The following is a 21,110-nucleotide window of genomic DNA, read 5'->3' as shown; positions in this document are numbered from 1 at the left end:
TTCCAGACCTAATTCATTACGCTGTGCCAAATTTCATGCCAATCGAAAGATATATACCAAAGACCCTGGTGCATAATTTACCTTAAATCGGTGGAAAATATATATGGGAGCTATATCTAAATCTGAACCGATTTTCCGGAAACTTAACATACATCATTGTAGACTTTATTGAGTACGCTATGCCAAATTTCGTGCAAATCGAAAGGTATATTCGGACTTTGGTGCACCATTTACCTTAAATCGGACAAAAATATATATGGGAGCTATATCTAAATCTGAACCAATTTTCTCGAACCTTAACACACATCGTTCTAGACTTAATTCAGTGTGGTATGCCAAATTTCGTGCAAATCGAAAGATGTATAAGGACTTTAGTGGACTATTTACCTAAAATCGTGAGAAACTCTATATGGGAGCTATATCTAAATCTGAACCAATTTTCATTAAAGTTAACACAAATCATTCTAGACCTACCCTGTGCCAATTTTCGGACAAATCAAATAATATATAGGGACTTTGGTATACCATTTTACATTAAATCGGACGAATGGGAGCTATATCTAAATTTGAACCGATTTTTCCCAATTTCAATAGGGTTCGTCCTTAGGCCAAATAAGTGACGTATGCCAAATTTCATCCAATTCGAATCATAAATGCGACCTGTACTTTGTTTACAATTTAGCATGGACAGACAGACAGACGGACGGACGGACATGTATAAATCGACATAGAAAGTAATTCTATGCATATTCTCAAAAGGGACCATGTGTCTATCTCGTTTCCTTTTGCCTGTTACAAACATATGCACAAAGACATATTACCCTGTAGCATAGTGCGGTGAAGGGCATAAAAGCAAGTTGGTATTTTTTTATAAAATCCACGCCTACGGAGGGCCCTAAAAACTATTTAAAAAAGCACGCCTACGGGGGGCCTTAAAATAATAAAAAACATGTCGAGGAGTGCCATAAAAATATTTAAAAAAACACACCGACGGAGGGATTTAAACATATTTTTAAAAAAAATCCACGCCTTTTGAGAGCCTTAAAAATAATTAAAAAAAAACAACGCCTATGGAGGAACCTGAAAATGTAGGGCTTGAAAAATTATTTTTTAAAAAAAATCCACGCCTCAGTTAGACCTTTAAAAATATCCGTTTCAAAATCCAGGACTATGGTAGAAATTCAAAAACTATTTTTTTAAAGTCCATTTCTTTGGCAGACCTTTAAAAAATATTCTTAAATTTCTATGGACCTCTGTTCGGCCCGTTTTGACGGGATTGTGCCGACGTCAACCACAATGAGGAGGATGATGACAGAATCATTTTTTTACCGTTAATTCTGCCATGACCACATACTTTTGTATGAATATTGAAGAGGTATGTCGGTGTGGGTGTATTTATGTTCTTCAAAAAGTACATTTGTGTGTGTGTGTGCAATAAAACCCGCAATGTATGAAAATTGTATGACTATTTTTTCTCTGTGTGTGTGTGTGTGTGTGTGCGTGTGTGAGTATTTGTTTAATATGCCTATAAAGCTCATATTTGCTGTTATTGTTATTATTTCTCGTGGTTGTTGTTGTTGTTGTTGCTGCTGCCAAACGTTTAATTAAAACACAATTTGTTTGCGAGCTATACTTCATTCTTTATGCACTGATACAGTTATTGCTCTTGTTGTTGTTGTTGTCATTGTTTGTAGTTGTTGTTGTTGCTATTGTAGTTATTGTTATTATTGCTGCCGCAGCTGATGTTGTTGTTATTGTTGCTGTAATTGTTATTATTTATAATGAACAATACTGACGGCTGGCTACCCTGATTGATGATGATGCTGCTCCTCTCCTCTGTTTCGGGTTTCTGTAGGTCTTGCTGCTGCTCTCAGTGTTGTTGTTGCTGTGCGCAAACTCCACAAAAACATATTGTTGCTGTTGTTGTTGTTGGCGAATAAATCTCTTCAAAAGAAATCCATGCCATGCTTTTGGTGTGACACAGAACCCCCCCTAACATCTGAGCTCTCATCTCGGAACCTTCACTTGTGGCAAAGCCTCACTTAGAAATTGCGTGTTGTTGCACGCGTGACTAGTGTGAATATGATTTAGTTTTTTGTCATCATTTTCTTCTTCTTCTTCTTCTTTGTCATGTATTTCGCCTTGCTTGGCATTCTGTTTTTTTCTTCGTCTTCGTCTTCGTCTTCTTCTTCTTTGTTATCTTACAAAGCCGAGGACAATAAAATCGAAAAAAAAGTTTTGAGGAGCAGATGTTGAAGTGTTCTTGACACTGTCACTTGTCGTTGTGGATTTTTTTAGTCGGTCAGTTGGTTAATCGATCAATGCCTCACGATAGTGGTATCCACTACAGGCATGTTTTGGGGGACACACACACATTTTTGTGTGTGTGTGAAGAGACTTTGATTGCTCAGTTATTTTTTTGTTCGGGGTGTGTGTGTGTGATTGCGGGTGTGGATGCTGTTTATGTATGTTTATACGTTTTGATTTGTCCAAATGATCAATCAATCACTCATTTGATCACTGGAATCAGTGGGTCACTGTGTTATCATGGGACGAGTACAAATACTACAAAGTAGGGGAGTATTAAAACCAGGCGTAGACTTTAATATTTTGATCTTTCAAGGTCTTTCAAAGCTTAAGCTTCAATGGGCGTGGATTTTTAAAAAAATATTTTTAAGGGTCCACCAAAGGCCTGGACTTCAAAAAAATATTTTTAAGGGTCCACCAAAGGCGTGAATTTTTTTTTTTTGAATTTTTAAAAGATATTTTTAAGGGTCCACCAAAGGCCTGAACTTAAAAAAAAATATTTTTAAGGGTCCACCAAAGGCGTGGATTTTTTTTTTTTTTGAATTTTTAAAAAATATTTTTAGGGGTCCACCAAAGGCCTGGACTTAAAAACATATTTTTCAGGGTCCAACAAAGGCGTGGACTTCAAAAAAATTTTTTTAAGCGTCCACCAAAGGCGTGGATTTTTTTTTTTGAATTTTTAAAAGATATTTTTAAGGGTCCACCAAAGGCGTGGACTTCAAAAAAATATTTTTAAGGGTCCACCAAAGGCGTGGACTTCAAAAAAATATTTTTAAGGGTCCACCAAAGGCGTGGATTTTTTTTTTGAATTTTTAAAAAATATTTTTAGGGGTCCACCAAAGGCCTGGACTTAAAAAAATATTTTTCAGGGTCCAACAAAGGCGTGGACTTCAAAAAAATATTTTTAAGGGTCCACCAAAGGCGTGGATTTTTTTTTTGAATTTTTAAAAATTATTTTTAAGGGTCCATCAAAGGCGTGGATTTGTCTACCCTTCACCACACTGTAGTACCGGGTATTATGTCTTTGTGCATATGTTTGTAACAGGCAAAAGGGAACGATATAGATACATGGTTCCTTTTGAGAATATGCATAGAATCACTTTCTAAGTCGATTTATGCATGTTCGTCCGTCTGTCCGTCCATGTTAAATTGTAAACAAAGTACAGGTCGCATTTATGATCCGAATTGGATGAAATTTGGCATAGGACACTTATTTGGACCAAGGACGAACTCTATTGAAATTGGGAAAAATCGGTTCAGATTTAGATATAGCTCCCATATATATTTATGTCCGATTTAAGGTAAATGGTGTACCAAAGCCCCCATATATCTTTCGATTTGCACGAAATTTGGCACAGCGTAATGAATTAGGTCTAGAATGATTTGTGTTAAGTTTCCTGAAAATCGGTTAAGATTTAGATATAGCTCTCATATATATGTTCGTCCGATTTAATGTAAACCGTCCCAATATATATTTCGATGTACACGAAATTTGGCGCAGCGTTATGAAATAGGTCTAGAATGATGTGTGTTAAGTTTCGTGAAAATCGATTCAGATTTACATATAGCTCCCATATATATTTTCGTCCGATTTAAGGCAAATGATGCACCAAAGACCCTATATATGTTTCGATTTGCTCGAAATTTGGCGCAGCGTTATAAAATAGGTCTAGAATGATGTGTGTTAAGTTTCTTGAAAATCGGTTCAGATTTAGATATAGCTCTCATATATATTTTCCCCCGATTTTCTGTAAATGGTGTACCAAAGACCCTATATATCTTTCGATTTGCATGAAATTTTGCATTGGGTACTGAATTACGTCTAAAATGATGTCTGTTAAGTTTTGTGAAAATCGGTTTAGATTTAGATATACCTCCCATATATATTTTCGTCCGATTTAAGGTAAATGGTGCACCAAAGCCCCTATATATCTTTCGATTTGCACGAAATTTGGCACAAAGTAATGAATTAGGTCTAGAATGATGTGTGATAAGTTTCCTGAAAATCGGTTCAGATTAAGATATAGCTCCCATATATATTTTCGTCCGATTTAAGGTAAATGATGTACCAAAGACCCTATATATCTTCCGATTTGCACGAAATTTGGCACAGCGTTATGAAATAGGTCTAGAATGATGTGTGTTAAGTTTCGTGAAAATCGGTTCAGATTTTGATATAGCTCTCAAATGTATTTTCGCTCGATTTTATGTAAATGGTGCGCCATATATATCTTTCCCTATATATCTTTCGATTTGCTCGAAATTTGGCACAGCGTAATGAAATAGGTCTAGAATGATTTGAGTTAAGTTTCCAGAAAATCCGTTCAGATTTAGATATAGCTCCCATATATATTTTCGCCGATTTAAGGTAAATGGTGTACCAAAGACTCTACATATCTTTCGATTTGCAGGTAATTTAGCGTAGGTTGCAGAACGACATGTTTATTGATCCAATTTCAGTTTACTGGTCCTTCTGTTCGGATTCATCTGTTGAATACATCCAAAGTGGTGGAGGGTATCACATAGTCGGTCCCGTCCGACTTTACTGCTTTCCTTACTGGTTTTTTAATTATTTTAAGGGTCCAGCAAAGGCGTGGATTTTTTCACTAATCATTAATTTTTATTAATTAATAATTTCTCATATTTATGACGCCATTATAAATCTACTCACACACCACAGACATCCGAATTGAATTTGTGTTCTTCCTCGCCTCACTATTTGTTTATTGTTGTTGTTGTTGTCGTTTTTGTTTTAAACTATTTATTATTATTATGTTGTTCAAACACTCGGCACAAGCCATCCGTTTAATATCCAAACAAGATTTGTAAATAAGAGATGCGGATTTTTCCACTAGCGCAATAGAAACGAAATTTAAAGAAGACGTGGGCGGCAAGGGAGGAAGTCAAATAGAAAATGGAATGTTCCGACGTATTTCCGTGTGTAATTCCTTTGCCCGTTTCGAACACAAAAAAATTGTTTAGCTTTGTTGTCGATTAACTAGATTCGTTTTTTTCCTTCTTCTTCTTCTTCTTGGGAAACAATACCTACTTCCCAAAGCGTCTGAGAGTGCCTCTAATTATGAATGTCTTCGGTTTCGTGTGGTGGAAAGAACTTAAGTGGTATTTTTTCACTTTTGTTGTTGTTGTTGTTATTGTTGCTTATTTGTTTTAGTTTGCAATGCGGACTAGCTTTAGGCAAGCTGGCTGGCTGGCCGGCGGACTGACTGTCTGGCAAGTATTTATTTTATGGTCGAAGATCAGTGTTTTTTCGTTTTTTTGCTATTCCAGCATCGTCAATGCTGATAACCTGTTTGGCATTTTTTGTGCGCCGTTTTTTGTCTTTTCTGAAAAAAGTGATACGTATGCATAATTTATTTTGCGTCTGCTATTTGCTTTTGTTGGTAATTAATTTGTTGTTGTTGTATACATTGTTTTGATTTTTTGTTGTTATCGGTTTTGTTATTTTCTCCTCATTGAATTCTCAACGAAATTGTTTAGATTATTGGAAATATACGAGTCAATACGACCCACCCCCACACAACCGGCAGTGGACCAAAGTTCACAGATGTTTCTAAATTAACATAGAAGCGTCTATGTAGGAACTTTGAAAAAATCCACGCCTTTGGTAGCCCTCGAAAAATAATTTAAAAAAAAAATCCACGCCTTTGGTAGACCCTTAAAAATAATTTGAAAACTAGTAAGGAAAGTTCAAAAGTCGGACGTGGCCGACTATATGATACCCTTCACCACTTTGGGTACATACAAGCGATGTTAATATCTATAATATCCTGTAGATAGAACAGACATAGTATCTTTTTAAGACCATTCAGATGGAATCGGGCGAAATTTTGTCCCAATCGGACAAATATTGGGTGTTTGGTGCGTCATTCACATAAAATCGGATAAAACTATATATGGGAGCTATATCTAAATCTGAACCGATTTTAACAAAACTTCACAGACATCAGTCAGGACCTCAATTCAGGACGCTATGCCAAATTTCATAAAAATCAAAGCATATATAGGGACTTTGGTGAACCATTTACATTAAATCGATCGAAAATATATATGGGAGCTATATCTAAATCTGAACCGAGTTTCAAAAAGTTTTACACACATCATTCTAGACTCAATTCAGGACGCTATGACTTTGGTGAACCATTTCCATAAAATCAGACGAAAATATATATGGGAGCAATATCTAAATCTGAACCGATTCCAACAAAACTTCACATACATAAGCATGGACCTAATTCAGTGCGCTGTGCAAAATTTTGTCCCAATCGGACAAATATTGGGAGTTTGGTGCATGATTCACAAAAAATCGGACGAAACTATATATGGGAGCTATATCTAAATCTAAACCGATTTTCACGAAACTTAGCACACATCATTCTAGACTTAATCCATTACACTATGCCAAATTTCGTGCAAATCGAAAGGTATATAGGGACTTTGGTACACAATTTACCTTAAATCGGACGAAAATATATATGGGAGCTATATCTAAATATGAAGCGATTTTCACGAAACTTGGCAGACATCACTCTAGGCTCAATTCACTTCGTTAAGCCAACTTTCGTGCAAATCGAAGGATAGATATGGATTTGGTGAACCATTTACATTAAATCGGTCGAAAATATATATGGGAGCTATATCTAAATCTGAACCGATTATCACGAAACTTTGCACACATCATTCTAGACTGAATTCAGTACGCTATGCCATGTTTCGTGCAAATTGAAAGATGTATAGGGGCTTTGGTACACCATTTACCTTAAATCGGACGAAACTATATATGACAGATATATGTAAATCTGAACCGATTTTAACAAAACTTCGCAGTCATCAATCTGGACTTAATTCAGTACTCCGTGCAAAATTTTGTCCTAATCGGACAAATATTGGGAGCTTGATGTATCATTCACAAAAAATCGGACGAAACTATATATGGGAGCTATATCTAAATCTGAAGCGATTTTCACGAAACTTGACAGACATCACTCTAGGCTCAATTCACTTCGTTATGCCAAATTTCGTGCAAATCGAAAGATATATAGGGACTTTGGTACACAATTTACCTTAAAGCGGACGAAGATATATATGGGAGCTATATCTAAATCTGAACCGATTTTCACGAAACTTTGCACACATTATTCTAGACATAATTCAGTACGCCATGCCAAATTTCGTGTAAATCGAAGGATATATAAGGACTTTGGTGCACTATTTACCTAAAATTGGACGAAAATGTATAAGCGAGCTATATCTAGATCTGAACCGATTTTCTCCAATTTCAATAGGGTTCGTCCTTGGGCCAAATAAATGAGCTGTGCCAAATTTCATCCATATCGGATCATAAATTCGACCTGTACTTTGTTCACAAAATACATGGACGGACGGACGGACAGACAGACAGACCGACATGCGTAAATCGACTCAGAAAGTGATTCTATGCATATTCTCAAAAGGATCCATGGGTCGATTCCTTTTGCCTGTTACAAAGACATAATACCCTGTACCACAGTGTGGTGAAGGGTATAAGAATCAACGCCTTTGGTGGACCCTTAAAATCCACGCCTTTGATAGACTTTGAATTTTTTTTAAATTCCAAATATTTGGCGTTTGGTGCATCATTTTCATGAAATCGGACGAAACTATATATGGGAGCTATATCTAAATCTGAACCGATTTTCTCCAATTTCAATATGGTTCGTCGTTGGTTCAAACAAGTGAACTGTGCCAAATTTCATCCAAATCGGATCATAAATGCGACCTGTACTTTGTTCACAAAAATACATGGACGGACGGAAATGCGTAAATCGACTCAGAAAGCGATTCTATGCATATTCTCAAAAGGAACCAGGGGTGTATCTCAATTCTTTTTGCCTTTTACAAAAAACATAATACTCTGTACCACAGTGTGGTGAATGGTATACAAATTGGTGGACCCTTAAAAATAATTCTCGAAAAACCCACGCCTTTGGTGGACCCTATAATTTTTTTTTTAAAAATTCCACGCCTTTGGTAGACTGCTACCATTTGGTAGACTTTGAAAAATAATTTTTAATTTAATTATTCATTTGTTCTGGTTCTATTTCGCCCACCATCACAATTAATTGGCAAAAATCGAAGCAGGCCTAAAAACAATCGACGTTCTCAAATAAATTGGTTTCGGATTTATTTTGGTTTGGCTATACAGGGAGGGAGGTAGGGTTGCTGTAATGAATATTTATTAACGCCACACCTTGTTATTTCAGGTGTTATCGACGAAAGTCACTATTTTGATAAATATTCATATTTGAAACTTAAACTAGATTTTTTTGTTTTATTTTTGAATACAGAGAAAAATTTTGTATTGGAAAAAATGTAAACAAGGTGTATTGATGAACGAACGATGTCAATGAACGTGTTTTTTTTAATAATGGAAAAAATATTCCAAGGAAATTTTCCATTCGGAAAAGGGAGGTTTGATTCGAATTTATTTGGGTCATGTTTGGAAGAGGGGGATTTTTAAACCCTTCACCACACTGTGGTACAGGGTATTATGTCTTTGTACATATGTTTGTAACAGGCAAAAGGAAACGAGATAGACACATGGTTCCTTTTGAGAATATGCATAGAATCACTTTCTAAGTCGACTTATGCATGTCCGTCCGTCCGTCTGTCTGTCCATGTTAAATTGTAAACAAAGTACAGGTCGCAATTATGATCCGAATTGGATAAAATTTGGCATAGGTCACTTATTTGGCCCAAGGACGAACCCTATTTAAATTCGGAAAAATCGGTTCAGATTTAGATATAGCTCCCATATATATTTTCGTCCGATTTAAGATAAATGGTGTACCAAAGTCCCTATATCTCTTTCGATTTGCACGAAATTTGACACAGCGTAATAAATTAGGTCTAGAATGATGTGTGCTGAGTTTCGTGAAAATCGGTTCAGATTTAGATATAGCTCCCATATATATTTTCGTCCGATTTAAGGTAAATGATGTACCAAAGTCCCTATATCTCTTTCGATTTCCACGAAATTTGACACAACGTAATGAATTAGGTCTAGAATGATGTGTGCTGAGTTTCATGAAAATCGGTTCAGATTTATATATAGCTCCCATATATATTTTCGTCCGATTTAAGATAAATAGTGTACCAAATTCCCTATATCTCTTTCGATTTGCACGAAATTTTGCATAGCGTACTGAATAAAGTCTAGAATGATGTGTGTAAAGTTTTCTGAAAATCGGTTCAGATTTAGATATAGCTGCTATATAAATCTTCGTCCGATTTAAGGTAAATGGTGTACCAAAGTCCCTATATATCTTTCGATTTGGACGAAATTTGGGATAGCGTACTGAATTAAGTCTAGAATGACGTGTGCTAAGTTTCGTGAAAATCGGTTCAGATTTGGATATAGCTCCCATATATAGTTTTGTCCGATGTAATTTAAATGGTGTACCAAAGTCCCTATATCTCTTTCGATTTGCACGAAATTTGGCCCAGCGAAATGAATAAGGTCTACAATGATGTGTGTTAAGTTTCATGAAAATCGGTTCAGATTTAGATATAGCTCCCATATATATTTTCGTCCGATTTGAGGTAAATGATGTACCAAAGTCCCTCTATCTCTTTCGATTTGTACGAAATTTTGCACAGCGTAATGAATTAGGTCTAGAATGATGTCTGCCAAGTTTCGTGAAAATCGGTTCAGATTTAGATATAGCTCCCACATATATTTACGTCCGATTTAAGATAAATGGTGTACCAAAGTCCCTATATCTCTTTCGATTTGCACGAAATTTAGCATAGCTTACTGAAATAAGTCTACAATGATGTGTGTTAAGTTTCATGAAAATCGGTTCAGATTTAGATATATTTGTATTTTCGTCCGATTTTATGTAATTGGTGCACCAAAGTCCCTATATATCTTTCGATTTGTACGAAATTTGGCACAGCATAATGAATAAGATCTACAATGATATGTGTTAAGTTTCATGAAAATCGGTTCATATTTAGATATAGCTCCCATATATATCTTCGTCCGATTTAAGGTAAATGGTGTACCAAATTCCCTATATATCTTTCGATTGGAACGAAATTTGGTACAGCGTAATTAATTAGGTCTAGAATAATGTGTGGTTAATTTCCTGCAAATCGGTTCAGATTTAGATACAGTTCCCATATATATTTTCGTCCGATTTAGGATTCATCTGTTGAATATAACCAAAGTGCTGAAGGGTATCATATAGTCGGCCCGTCCGACTTAACTACTTTCCTTACTGGTTTTTTACTATTTTTCCATGCCGAGAATTGGGAAAAATAATTAATTTTTAATCACATCAAAATGTACATCATCATCAGCATTGCCATATTCACTTCAGCTGTCTATATGTTCCGAAATTATTTTGTAAATACAGACACCGACACATGTCTGTATACATCAATGTCGATCATTTTTCTTTTTCTCCGTAAAGAAAAGCCATCAATAAGGTAGATTGAAATTTTTCTAAATAAAAATAACAAAAAAAATGGAAATAGTGGCGGTGGTGGTGGTGGTAATGTCTAGGCCAAAATTTTTCTTTGAAACAACAAAGAAAATTCAAAAAAAAAAATCGGATTTATTGGAATTTTGATTGGCAACTGTTTTTAATAAATATTAAAATAGATAAAAAAAATAATTTCTCAAAATTACTGTTTATATTATGTCGGCACGCACACAAACACACATTTATTTTGTCGCACATAAAACTAAATCAATTTTAAATTTCAAAAATTAAAAATAGTTTTTTTTTTTAAATGCCCTCCCTCAGTATTTCCTTTCGCATGGATATGGTTTTTTTATTCAAGGTTGCATTTGGGCAAAGTAGTCAGGTGTTTTGTTCCAATTTTATTTTTTATGGCTCAAATTAACTACAAATTGGAATTTGATTTAAAAACCCAAGACACCTCTCCCCACCCCTCCTAAGTCACCTCACCGACAAAAATGCAAAAAAAAAACAGAAATTGAAACACAAAAAAATCACGAAATAAAATTGATAGATATGTCATATAAAAATCACAATTGTCTGTCTGGCCGTCCGTCTGTCTTTCTATCAATCCGTATCGCCACCGTGCGCTAACGATTCTATTGTTGAATTTTTAATTGAAATTGAAATCGAAATACATATGTTTGTAGGTACGCGGCGTTGTCATCGTCGACATTGTACCGAGAGCCAGCCACCTTGTTTGCCTACCCAGCAAACGAAACATTCCTAAACACGGCCTATCGTGCTGTGAATGTGTGTATGTCTCTGTACATATATTTATATCAGCTGTATTGTAGAGTCACTCAAACACCACGTTGTACAATTAAAATTAAACAACAACAACAACAAACAAACAAATGTAATAAGAAACGTATATGGAAGTAAAATAATTTTTTGAAATATTTGAACAGTGGATTTGAAAAAAATATATGGAATTTTTAAAAGTAATTTTTAGGGAACTACGAAAGGCCCACGCCTTTCTTAAAAATTATGTTTAGATGCCCAGCAAAGGCCTGCATTTTTTAAAAGTTATTTTTAGGGATCTTCCAATGGCATGGATTTTTATAGCCTTTACCACACTGTGGTACAGCGTATTAGGTCTTTGTGCATATGTTTGTAACAGGCAAAAGGAAACGAGATAGACCCAAAGTTCCTTTTGAGAATATGCATAGAATCACTTTCTAAGTCGATATATACATGTCCGTCTGCCCGTCCGTCCGTCTGTCTGTCCATATTAAATTGTAAACAATGTACAGGTCGCATTTATGAAACGAATTGGACGAAATTGGTCACCTATTTGGCTCAAGGACGAACCCTATTGAAATTGGAGAAAATCGGTTCAGATCTAGATATAGCTCCCATAAATATTTTCGTCCGATTTTATGTAAAGTGCCTATATATCCTTGGATTTGCACGAAATTTGGCACAGCGTAATGAATTAGGTCTAGAATGATGTGTGTTAAGTTTCGTGAAACCCGGTTCAGATTTAGATATAGCTCCCATATTTTCGGCCGAATTAACGTAAATGTCATACCAAAGTCCCTATATATCGTTCGATTCGCACGAAATTCGGCATAGCGTACTGAATTAAGCCTAGAGTTGTGTCAGCAAAGTTTCGTGAAAATTTGTCCTGATTTAGAAATAGCTCCCATATATATTTTCGTCCGATTTAATGTAATGGTGCACCAAAGTCCCTATATATCGTTCAATTTGCACGAAATTTGGCATAGCGTACTGAAATAAGCCTATAATAATGTGTGCTAAGTTTCGTGAAAATCGGTCCCGATTTAGATATAGCTCCCATATACAGTTTAGTCCGATTTAATATAAATGGTGCATCAAAGTCGCTATTTATCGTTCGATTTGCACGAAATTTGCTATAGCGTACTGAATTGAGCCTAGAATGAAAATCGGTTCAGATTTAGATATAGCTCCCATATATATTTTCGTCCGATTTAATGTAAAAGGTTCAACAAAGTGCCTCTATATCCTTCGATTTACACGAAATTTGGCATAGCGTACTGAATTGGGCCTGGAATGATGTGTACGGTTCAGATTTAGATATAGCTCCCATATATATTTTCGCCCGATTTAATGTAAATTGTGCATCAAAGTCCTTGCACGAAATTCGGCATAGCGTACTGAATTGGCCCTGGAATGAAGTCTGCCAAGCTTCGTGAAAATCGATACAAATTTAGATATATCTCCCATATATAGTTTCGTCCGATTTAATGTAAATGGTGCACCAAAGTCCCTATATATTTTTCGATTTGCACGAAATTTGGCACAGCGTGATAAAATAGGTCTAGAATAATGTGCGACAAGTTTCATGAAAATCGGTTCAGATTTAGATATAGCTCACATACATATTTTCCTCCGATTTAAGGTAAATTATGCACCAAAGACCCTATATATCTTTCGATTGGCATGAAATTTGGCACAGCGAATGAATTAGGTCTAGAATGATGTGTGTTAAGTTTCCGGAAAATTTATTCAGATTTAGATATAGCTCTCATATATATTTTTGTCCGATTTAAGGTAAGACCCTATATATCTTTCGATTTGCATGAAATTTGGCACAGCGTAATGAATTAGGTCTGGAATGGCGTGTGCTAAATTTCATGAAAATCGGCTAAGATTTAGATATAGCTCCCATGTATATTATCGTCCGATTTTAGGTAAATGATGTACTAAAGTTCCTATATATCTTTCGATTTGCACGAAATTTGGCATAGCGTACTGAATTAAGTTTAGAATGACGTGTGCTAGGTTTTGTGAAAATCGGTTCAGATTTATATATAGCTCCCACATATATTTACGTACGATTTAAGATAAATGGTGTACCAAAGTCCCTATATATATTTCGATTTGCACGAAATTTGGCATAGCCTGTGTGTTAAATTTCGTGAAAATCGGTTCCGATTTAGAAAATATATATTTTTATTATTGTATTTAATATTTGTTATTGTTTTTGTATATTTTTTTGTTTTATAAAGGACTCGGTTAATAACCTTTCTAGTGAAGAAATAAAAATTACCGGACCTGCTCCTGTTTTTTTTCGTTCTGCGTTATTTCGAATATAATCGTTCGAATAATTAATCGTTTACAGCTAATTTGCTTAAGCTGTGTCATAAATTGAAGATTGACTGGAAATTAACGGAGGCTATTTTTGTTGTTGTTTGACATCGTTCCGTCAATGAGATGACGACGAGTGAGTGACGTCAGTGTCATTAAATGTCATTTGCAAATATTGTCAGCAATAATAATACGAATTTTGCAAACAATTTATTGTCGTGTATTGAATGTAAATAATATTAAAAAAAATCTAGGCTATCGACGTTTTTCAAAAAAATACTTTTTCAATACTCACTTCAATATTGTTTTAAAAAAATATATAATTTTTCGTTTATAAAATATTTTTTTAAAAATATGTGCCTTGTTGAAAACTTCCAAAAAAAATTTTTTTAATATTCTTAGAACTCAATTTTTATCAAAATCTCATTAACAAAGTCGATTGCCATTAATATTGGAATGTTTTTTTTCAAATCAGCAAATTTATGTGAAATATATTTGTTGTCATTTAAAGGCGTCATATTTTCATGTGCCAATTCGGGACTTCCCTGAACCACAAAACATTAAATGACAAACAACAACACAATTAATTACTTTATTAGTGTGAGTGTGTGAGTGTGTCTGTGTGTTTGTATTACATTCTTAGAATTATTACAACAACCAAAAAAAGTTTATTCAGCAGGTTATGTATGCGTAAAATCGTATCGTAAGAGGGGAATAACAACACTACTTACAAGTAAATGGAGGAAGTTAATGAATTCAAATTCGAATTCAATCAAAGTTGGAAGAAAAACTTGGAACAGTGTTCCGAAAATGTAAAATATCAAAAATAAATAATAAAAAGAAATATTGAAAAATCATTTAAAAATTAAAAATTTGGAAGACAATGAAAAATAATTAAAAAAAACCAGTAAGGAATGTAATAAAGTCGGACGGGACCATTTAGTCGGCCCTTCACCACTATGGATATATTAAACAGGACTATCAACATGAAATTGGATAAACGTCTTAGATCAATCCATAAATGTCATGTCATTCGTTTGTTACAATGGGGAAAAACGTATGTAAATCGACTTCAAACAAATATGTCATGCCAATTTTCGTGCAAATATAAAGATTTATAGGGAATTTGGTGCACCATTTACATAAAATCGGACGAAACTATATATGGGAGCTATAGCTAAATCTCAACCGATTTTCACGAAACTCCGCACACATCATTCCAGACTCAATTCAGTACGCTATACCGAATTTCGTGCAAATGGAAAAATATATAGGGACTTTGGTGCACCATTTACATTAAATCGGACGAAACTATATATGGGAGCTATTTCTAAATCTTGACCAGTTTTCACGAAACTTTGCAGACACCACTCTAAGCTCAATTCAGTACGCTATGCCGAATTTCGTGCAAATCGAAAGATATATAGGGACTTTGGTGCACTATTTACCTTAAATCGGTCGAAACTATATATGGGAGCTATATCTAAATCTGAACTGATTTTCACGGTACTTAACACGCATCATTTTAGACTTAATTCAGTAAGCTATGCCAAATTTCGTGCAAATCGAATGATTTTTAGGGACTTTGGTGCAACATTTACCTTAAATCGGACGAAAATATATATGGGAGCTATATCTAAATCTGAACCGATTTTCATGGAACTTAGCCCACGTCATTCTAGACTTAATTCAGTAGGCTATGCCAAATTTCGTGCAAATCGAAGGCCATATAGGGATTTTAATGCAACATGTACCTGAAATCGGACGAAAATATATATGGGAGCTATATCTAAATCTGAACCGATTTTCATGAAACTTAGCACACATTATTATAGACGCAATTCAGTACGCTATGCCAAATTTCGTGTAAATCGAAAGCTATATAGGGACTTTGGCACACCATTTACCTATAATCGGACGAAACTATATATGGGAGCTATATCTAAATTTGAACCGATTTTCATGAAACTTATCATACGCCATTCTTGATCTTATTCATTACACTCTTCCAAATTTCGTGCAAATCGAAAGATATGTAGGGATTTTGTTACACCATTTATCTAAAATCGGAAGAAAATATATGGGAGCTATATCTAAATCTGAACCGATTTTCTCCAGTTTCAATAGGGTTCGTTCCTGGGTCAAATAAGTAACTTGTGCCGAATTTCATCCAATTGGAATAATAAATGCGACCTGTACCTTGTTCACAAAAATACGTGGACGGACGGACGGACGGACAGGCGGACATGCATGAATCGACTCAGAAAGTGATTCTATGCTGATTCTCAAAAGGAACGATGATTCTATCTCGATTCCTTTTGCCTGTTACAAACATATGTACCCTGTACCACAGTGTGGTGAAGGGTATAAACAGCCACGCCTAAAGAGGACCTTCAAAAATATTTATAAAAAAAAAATAATTTAAAAAAATATCCACGCCTCATAAAATAACTTTTAAAAAATCCAACTGTCAGAAAAAAATCTCTTTAAAAAATTCACCTGCCTGAAGATAAAATCTGTTTAAAAATCCACTCCTCTGGTATGCCTTGAACAATGAGTATTAAAAAGTCTACGCCAAGGGTAAACCTTGAAAATATTCTCTTTAAAAAATACACGCCTAGGGTAGACCCTCAAAACATATTCTCTAAAATATCCATAACCATTGAGGACCTCAGGTTGACACGCATAAATATTCTTATAAAACTTAATGCCCGTGGAAATTGTCGAAAAAAACATATTTTTTATAAAAATCGCGAAGAAAGAAATCCTCCCGGAGGCTTTCTTCCATATTCTCCCCTCAAAGCAAAAAAAAAAAGGATATCCGCCATCCACTTACCTTTCATTTAATTTCGTATTTTTCTGCCGTTTGATGTGGCGACGATTAAAACTATTCGTGCACGAATTCGATGTCGGTTTCGTTAATACTGTTGTTGTTGACGCGCTCTGATGCGGCGGCAACTGTTGCTGGTGTAAATGCTGTTGACTGTGTTGGTAGTGGTGGTGCTGATGCTGCAACAGATGCTGGTGCGGATGCGGATGAAACTGATGCTGATGGTAGAGATGGTGTTGTTGCTGTTGTTGTAACGGATGCTGTTGCTGCTGTTGTTGTTGTTGGAGCTGCTGGAGCTGTTGCAACTGGAGCTGCGACTGTTGGTGCGACTGCGACGACGACTGTGACAAATGGGCGCCGGACGACTTGAGGACCGCAGCGGCACTGGCTACCGTTGAGGTGGATGCGCCAACGTGATGGACCTCCTGCTGGGAGTGACGCGAACCACCACCGTTGCTCGCACCGTTGCTGGTCGACGAATGGTGGGTGTAGTCGGTCGGGGCGCTTAGCTGGCGGTTGAATTCGGTCTTGCGGCGACTGATGTCGGTCAGACAATACTTGTTGAGGTGACCGTTGCTGGATACAGAGCTTTTCGGTGATATTGCATGTGGCGAACCGGCATGTAGACGATTGCACGAATTTGTGCTGACGCTAAGTTTGGTGCCGTTGTTGACCAGATTGCAGCCTTTGTTGTTAATTTTGGCTGGTTTCGTGGTTGGCCGTTTGGTGGAAGTCGAAGTGGTCGATGTGGGGGTGGGGGTATCGGCTGCGGCGTTGCCTGGATTGGATTGTTGATAATTGACCGGAGTTGATTGAACGACCGCTGCTGCTGCTGCAGATGAGACGTGCGTCGGCGGCGGATGATCGCTAAGACTACTGCCGTGAACACCTGCGGCAACACTGGGACTGGTACTGGTTGCTGCTGCACTTGCGGCTTGTTGTTGTATGGCGGCACTTACGGCTGTTTCACTCTTCACTGAGGAACGATATGATGCGGGATATGACGAGGGCTTCACAGCTCCGTTGACCACAAAGGGGGCACTGTGGCGTGATGCTGCACTCTGGCCTGCTGCGGGCTGCTTATTCTTCTTTTCCACCAAATAGAGATTCAAATACTTGTCACCCGGATGCAGGGAGTTGTCGGAGACCGCGTTCGATTTCGATAGGATTTGCGATTTCTTTTTACCCGTCGACGGATTGGTTTTCAACGAGAGGTTGCGCAGTTTACGCGTCTGCTCTTTGATTTTATTGGTCTTGAGGAACGATGTGGGACTCTGTTGACCCGCTCCTCCGATACACTTGAAGATGTAGGCGTTATTGACCAGCTGCTGTTTATCCGGTTGCGATAGGTGGCGATCAAGTTCGTTCTTGGCGTAGATGTTAACGTCACTGTAATGGGTCTTCAGTAACGAGGCCGGACAATGGCTGAGTTCCGGATCTAGTTCGGATCGAATGGGATCCGAATGACTCAAGTTGCGAACGACTAGTTGTGTAAAATCTCCGGTTGACTGCTGGGCGTCCTGATATTCAGCATCGGCTATGGCCAAGCTACTGCTTTTACTGTTCGGACTCTGTGAGAGACGGCTGGTGGGGCTGCAGCTCTCCAGGTACTGGTGTGTGTAGTGGGACTTAGTGGCTCCTGGTCCCGGGGTCTGGTGCCGAGCATCAGCTAGGGATAGCAGTTGGGGCGAACGATGTCCTGCTACGCCGCCGTTGCTGCTGCTGTCGTACGAGGTTTGCTTGGACAAACGCTGACCTGCTGCTGTTGCTGTTGTCGATGTTTCTTCGTAGGGCAGCGAATGGCGATCACCATCACCTGTGGACGACGGTGTGGTGGTAAAGGATCTGGCCGCGGGGCCAACACTTCCGCTGCGCACACTTACACCGCTAATCGATTTCTTACTAGGGTCCAAGGAAAATTCGTTGTTATCCCGTTGTTGTTGTTGATGATCGTGTTCGTCGTCTTCTCCTTCGTTTCTTTTTGTTAACGCTGTCGAATCCCGAAAATTGCGACTCAGCGATTTTGTTGTGCTAGTATCGAAATTACGACGTTGCGATTCTTCGTCGTTGGCCAAACAGGGCGACGGTGTTTCAAGACCTCCGGCCAAGGATACCGATTCGGCACATTTCAACGATTCACAGCTGCACGAAATCGATTTGTGGAGTTTGGCACCACCTGGCCCAGTGCCACAACCGATCGGATTTCCCTGCTGCTGGTCGTGTTGATGGTGCTGGGAGGGTGAACGAGAACTTCGGGGCGTACTATGCAAATAGGCGGCAGATGAAGACAATTGTTGTTGTTGTTGCGATTCCGGTTGTTCGAGCGATGTATTGGCGCTACAATAACTGTTGTTATCCGAATGACTACCCGATAGCGGTGGGGTACTCTGAACGTTCTGAGCACCACTGAGGTTGATCAACGACTGGCGCAATAACTGTTGATGTGAATGGTGGTGGTGTTGTTGCTGCTGCTGTTGTTGCCCTGATGTTGTTGTTGTTGCTGTTTGGTGTTGATGTTTCTGTTGTTGTTGTAGTGTTTGTTGTTTATGATGTTGCTGATCACTGCTATACAAGTTTTCTCTGCTAGCACTGTTAATGGTGGTTATATCCAAAAGGAGAGAGAGAGAGAGTGTGTGTAAGAGAACGAGAGAGAGAATAAACAGAACACCATTAATAAATCAGAGTAGATATTTGGAGATCAATATTCTAAACAGAAAAAAAGCTATGTGAGAGTTGGTGTGTGTGTGTGTATGTGCTTAAGTTTTATTGTGGAGTAAAAATATTAGGATGTGCCGGACAAGGGGAAATTGTAAAAAATATTTTTTTTAAATACAAAAAGAAATAAGAGAAAGCGTAGGTAACACATTCACAATAGCAAAACATTCACAATAACCCAATACAACACACATTCATGCAATATCGATATATATAAGGAAAATCTACAACATCTAGAGTCTAGACAACCCAGTCAGTCGCCGCTCAATATCTAACAGATATTCTCTTCTGTTTTTCTCTCTCGCAGCATTCAAAACATTTAGCTTAGATTATAGAACCACCGAACGAACATTCTTTCAAATCTATAAAAACTAATCAATTTATTGTTTGTTTTTGTTGTTGTTGTATTTTTTTCGTAAAGTAAACAAATAAAAAGAATGTTGATCTTTTCAAAATTTAGCTGTGTGTGAGTGTATGGGTATTTTGATTTTTTTTTTATTTTGTAAAAAATTGGAATATTCATTCATAGATTTATTTAGATAAGGCCTCGCTAACGCCACAGGCTGTGGCCCTGACATTGTCAATATATTTCAATGGTAGTTTTGTTCTACATTTCGAACCAGTTGTTGGAGAGTAGAAAGTTTACATTTGATTTGAATTTTTTGTTTTGAAATATTTATAGACTGAAAATTGTTATATGACTTTGGATTTTGATTTAAATAAAAAAAATATTTTTCATACCTATAAAAATACCTATAAAAATATTTAAAAAACACACCTTTGGCAAACCCTAAAAATACTCCTTGGGTAGATTTTCAAAAAATTATCTCTAAATCAGTAAGGAAAGTAGTAAAGTCGGACGGGGCGACTATATGATACCCTTCACCAATGTGGGTATATTCAACAGATGGAATCCTAACAGACGTCGCATTTTTGAAGGACATTAACATGAAATTAAGCATGTCATTCTGCAACCTATACTAAATTTTGTTCAGATATAGAGTTGCTCTTTACAATTTAAAGCAAAATATCGAAATCTAAACCGAGTTCATCGAAACTTGTCACATGTTAGGTTACACTTATTTCAGTTTTGTGCATTCGGACATTTTTTTTTTTTTTTTTTGAAATCCAAATTTCGTGCAAATCGAAGAATGCACCATTTACATAAAATCGGACGAAAATATATATGAGAGCTATATCTAAATCTGAACCGATTTTCAAGAAAATTGCAAGACACCACTATAGGCTCAATTCAGTACGTTATGCCAAATATGGTGCAAATCGAAAGATATATAGGGACTTTGGTGCACCATTTACATTAAATTGGACGAAAATATATATGGGACCTATATCTAAATCTGAACCGATTTTAACGAAATTTAACACACACAGTTCTAGACAAAATTCAGTACGCTGTGCCAAATTTCGTGCAAATCGAAGAAAATATAGGGGCTTTGTTTCACCATTTACATAAAATCGAACGAAAATATGTATGGGAGCTATATCTAAACCTGCAGCGATTTTCACGAAACTCAGCACACATCATTCCAGACTCAATTCAGTAAGCTATACCAAATTTTGTGCAAATCAAAATATGTATAGGGACTTTGGTGCACCATTTACATTAAATCGTACGAAACTATATATGGGAGCTATAT

The 21,110-nt window shown here is 36.7% G+C and overlaps 1 protein-coding gene across 1 annotated transcript in view; it reads right to left on the bottom strand.

Moving 5' to 3' along the window:
• The window catches only part of LOC133338485 (uncharacterized), a gene marked incomplete at its 5' end in the record, with an annotated part of 75,182 nt that extends 55,856 nt beyond the window's left edge, over nucleotides 1-19,326 (bottom strand). The window contains one exon of the mRNA XM_061546653.1: nucleotides 16,744-19,326. Within this exon, the coding sequence (XP_061402637.1) occupies nucleotides 16,744-19,326 (2,583 nt within the window). The remainder of the gene's footprint in view (nucleotides 1-16,743) is intronic.
• Between the last annotated feature and the right edge of the window lie 1,784 nt (nucleotides 19,327-21,110).

The sequence above is a fragment of the Musca vetustissima genome, unplaced genomic scaffold (assembly GCF_032173495.1).
Source record: "Musca vetustissima isolate MV318-11 ecotype Yass unplaced genomic scaffold, APGP_CSIRO_Mvet_v1 utg19307, whole genome shotgun sequence".
NCBI lineage: Eukaryota > Metazoa > Arthropoda > Insecta > Diptera > Muscidae > Musca > Musca vetustissima.
This window is presented reverse-complemented; position numbering and strand designations above follow the sequence as displayed.